Here is a 3,892-nt window from a genome sequence, read left to right as displayed (position 1 = left end):
TAGATTGGAAGGATGCTGACATTATGGTGAAGTACTACCACTCCAACCCCCTCAAGATCAATGGAAAGAGTGTCAAAGTAATCTTGTCATCGTCAATGAAGCGCCTGAGGTAAGTAAGAGTTCTTCACCTGGGGCCATGGTGGCCAGACCCAATTTTCCTGTGGGACTCATCAGGACGTTTGTGTCAGGGAAGTTTACCTCAATGGTTTTTGCCTTGTAGAGAAAGTCCTGACTCCACCACATCCAGAAGAGCAGATTCTAGTAAAGGCCGCAGCAGCAGACACAAGAGCGAGGAGACTAGCAAGACCTCAAACTCCACGAACAAAGAGAAACCCAGTACAGGCAAACAACCTGCTGAGAAAGTGATGGAACAAGGAGAAGGTCAACAAAGCACCTCAGAAGAGGTCAAGGAAGTGGTCAAGCAGGACATCGAGGAGGTGGTCAAGGAGGAGGACATTGATTTGGAAAACAAAGATCTAGACGAAGAGATTATCCAGGTGGAAGCTAAACAAAGCTTATTAGATGACGAGGTTGGTGCTGGTGTTGATACTAAAGACCCCGCTCCTTCCAAAAGTGCCTCTCTGGTGGCTGATTCTAAAGATGAGGGGGAACACGAAATCTCAGAACTGTTGGCAGACGATACCTTGGAGGATTCTGACGTAAAGGCTGCCGATGATGATGTCTCAATGGAGAACATGATGGATCAGGAGAGCTTTCATGAAGATGTAAGAAATGATTGTCATTCATATTTGTGACTGGAACCAACAAAGAAAGTCTTAATTGTTAGGGATGCACCGATATTACATTTTTGGCCGATACCAATATCGGATATTTTCCTTGCCAAAGAAAACTAGACCGATATATAATATAAAAATAGCGGCCTTTTAAGCATTCTAGTACAGTTAAGTAGTTTAAACACACACAGACACTGACCAAAAAGTTTTTTTGTTGGCATTTACGTATGTCCCCATTACCAGTAAAACATCATCAAAATCTAATTATTTCACTTGCTGTGCTGTTTCGTTGTTCATTTGTTCATTCTCAACCAGGATTTCATCATACATGTCAAGCAGTGAAGTTTCAGCTTTGTCTGTCCGTGGCCTCTCTTCCTCGGTGCGCACTGTCACTGTGTCCGTTTCCATCTTGTCAAGCTGTGTCTATAACATTTCATGTAAACCCTGTTTCTTGTCTGCATCGAAGTAGCGGTCCTTGTACTTAGCATCGAGCATGGTGTAGAGGCTCAGAGAGAATGCCACCGAATCGCTTGTTCACAGCCTCTAATAGAGTACTTTTCCAAGTTAACTCGACAGTCTGTGTTGGCATTTTTGTTGAGCGGGCGTTTCAATGCTTTGACAGGGTTTCACGTCTGCTGTAGATGCAGTTGAGCTTATTTCTCGAGTCAGTTGTTCGAATGGAGCTAGGAGTGTTCATGTTTCAAACATGTTCTCAAATGCCATTGAAATGGCAGCAGTGATGGTATGAGAACCAGCACATTCTTGAGCATGCAATACGGCTTTCCTCAATAGGAAATCCTCATCGACCCACTGTGCTGTCAGACTCCTAATGCTCATGGGGCTGACATCGCTGGTCCAAATGTCAGTCGTGAAGCTAATACCAGTGATGCCCATAGCAAGTAGCTCATGACTGAGTTTCGAGAATACTGTGTAACTCCGGTAGGGCAACATCTGAAAAATAGCGCCTACTTGGAAGTGCGTACTGGTGCTCGACCAGTCTGCGAAAGCCAACATCATCCACGACAGCGAACAGTTGATTGTCAAGGGCAATGAATTCCATTATCTTGGTATTAATAGATTTCGCCTTTGAGTTGTCTCGCTGAAATGTTCTTACTCTTTCAAATGACTGCTGGACTAGTTGACTGCTTGATCCACACAGCAGACATTGTGGACTAGATTAGGAATGCTGTGTTGCGCAATATTTTTTGTGGCGTCATTACCTCATCTACCTATGTTATATAGGTATGCACGTCAGCTTTGACATCGGTTTTGCACATCGCGTTTAACTAGACATTGGGCCGACGTTTCTGTTTTTAGCTAATATCGGCCAATTCTGATATGCTTACCGACTTTATCGTGCATCCCTAGTTATTGTTCCCAGAATTGAAAATAAATTAATGTTAAGTAACCAAGATGTGGGTTCCTAGCAATGGGTTTTTAAAGCATGTGTGCTTCAACTCTTCAACTTGGTTGAAGTTCTTGGAGCATTCCTGAGAATGTAGTTTGGTTGAGTCATGGATTGTTGGAATATTGAGTTTGCTTTGTACCATAGCACGCTATGTACAGGGCCTTCTGAAAATATTCACACCCCTTGACTTATTCCACATTTTGTTGATAGAGCCTGAATTAAAAATGCATTACATTGATTTCCTCACCCATCTACACACAATATATGCATTATGACAAAGTGAAAACATGTTTTTAGAAATGTTTGCAAATTTATTGAAAAATTTAATAGTTATCTCATTTACATAAGTATTCACACCCCTGAGGTCAATACATGTTATAATCACATTTGGCAGTGACTACACCAGTGAGTCTTTCTGTGTAAGTCTAAGAGATTTTCACATCTGGATTGTACAATATTTGCACACAATTCTTTAAACTCTGTCAAGTCGGTTGTTGATCATTGCAAGACAGACTTTTTCAAGACTTGCCATAGATTTTCAAGCAGATTTAAGTCAAAGCTGTAACTAGGCCACTCGGGAACATTCCATTTTGTCTTGGTAAGCAACTCCAGTGTAGATTTGGCATTGTGTTTTAGGGGATTGTCCTGCTGAAAGGTGAATTTCTCCCATTGTCTTGTAAAGCAGACTGAACAAGGTTTTCCTCTTGGATTTTGCTTAGCTCTAATCAGTCTCTTTTCATTCTTAAACTCCCTAGAACTTGCCGATGACAAGCATACCCATAACATGAAGCATCCAGCACATTGCTTGAAAATGTGAAGTGGGGCTCAGTGATGTGTTGTTGACCCAAACATGTCACTTTGTATTCAGGATATAAAGTACATTTCTTTGCCTTATTGCAAACAGGATGCATGTTTTGGAATATTTTTACTCTATACTGGCTTCCTCCTTTTCACTCGTCGTTTAGGTTAGTATTGTGGAGTAACTACAATGTTGTTGATCTGTCCTCAGTTTTCTCCTATCACAACCATTAAACTCTGTTTTAAAGTCACCATTGACCTCATGGTGAAATCCCTGAGCGATTTCCTTCCTCTCTGAGTTAGGAAGGAGGGCAGTATTTTGTAGTGACTAGGTGTATTGATACGCCATCCAAAGTGTAATTAATAACTTCACAAGGCTCAAAGGGATATTCAATGTTTTTCTTTTTTTTCTTATACCAATTGGTGCCCTTATTTGCGAGGCATTGGAAAACCTCCTTGGTCTTTGTTTGAAATTCACTGCTCGACTGAGGGACCATACTATTATCTGTATGTGTGTGTAGTACAGAGAATGGGTAGTCATTCAAAAATCATGTTAATCACTTACAGATAATGGTATGTTCAGCACTATTATTGCACCGAGTAAGTCCATGCAACTTATGTGACTTGTTAAGCACATTGTTACTGCTGAACTTATTTAGGCTTGCCAAAACAAAAAGGTTGAATACTTATTGGACACCACATTTCCATTTTTAATTAGTAAAATCAATTCTAAAATCAAACCATAATTTCACTTTGACATGGGGTATTGTGTGTAGGCCAGTGACACACAATCTAAATGTAATCCATTTTAAATTCAGGCTAACAACAATGTGGAAGAAGTCTAGGGGTGTAAATACTTTCTGAAGGCACTGTATGTAGGCTATATGATGTGCTCAGGGGTTATTAATTCCATCAGTTTTATGAGTGCCCTACAAATCAGATGGAGATCAGC

At 40.8% G+C, this 3,892-nt stretch overlaps 1 protein-coding gene across 1 annotated transcript; it reads left to right on the top strand.

Moving 5' to 3' along the window:
- The first annotated feature begins 6 nt into the window (after window positions 1-6).
- Window positions 7-792, top strand: LOC112080030 (probable inactive protein kinase DDB_G0270444). Its single transcript, XM_024145818.2, has 2 exons — window positions 7-109; window positions 221-792. The coding sequence occupies exons 1-2, from the start codon at window positions 24-26 to the stop codon at window positions 753-755; spliced, it is 621 nt and encodes a 206-aa protein (XP_024001586.1). The 5' UTR covers window positions 7-23; the 3' UTR covers window positions 756-792.
- Window positions 793-3,892: the final 3,100 nt, after the last annotated feature.

Source organism: Salvelinus sp. IW2-2015, unplaced genomic scaffold, assembly GCF_002910315.2.
Source record: "Salvelinus sp. IW2-2015 unplaced genomic scaffold, ASM291031v2 Un_scaffold11102, whole genome shotgun sequence".
Lineage (NCBI taxonomy): Eukaryota > Metazoa > Chordata > Actinopteri > Salmoniformes > Salmonidae > Salvelinus > Salvelinus sp. IW2-2015.
This window is presented reverse-complemented; position numbering and strand designations above follow the sequence as displayed.

What these genes read in the sequence shown, in the direction of transcription:
- LOC112080030 (XM_024145818.2), top strand. Translation starts at nt 24, where the DNA reads ATGGTGAAGTACTACCACTCCAACCCCCTCAAGATCAATGGAAAGAGT. An exon ending in TCGTCAATGAAGCGCCTGAG is followed by an intron (nt 110 to 220) that starts GTAAGTAAGAGT and finishes TTTGCCTTGTAG; the next exon opens with AGAAAGTCCTGACTCCACCA.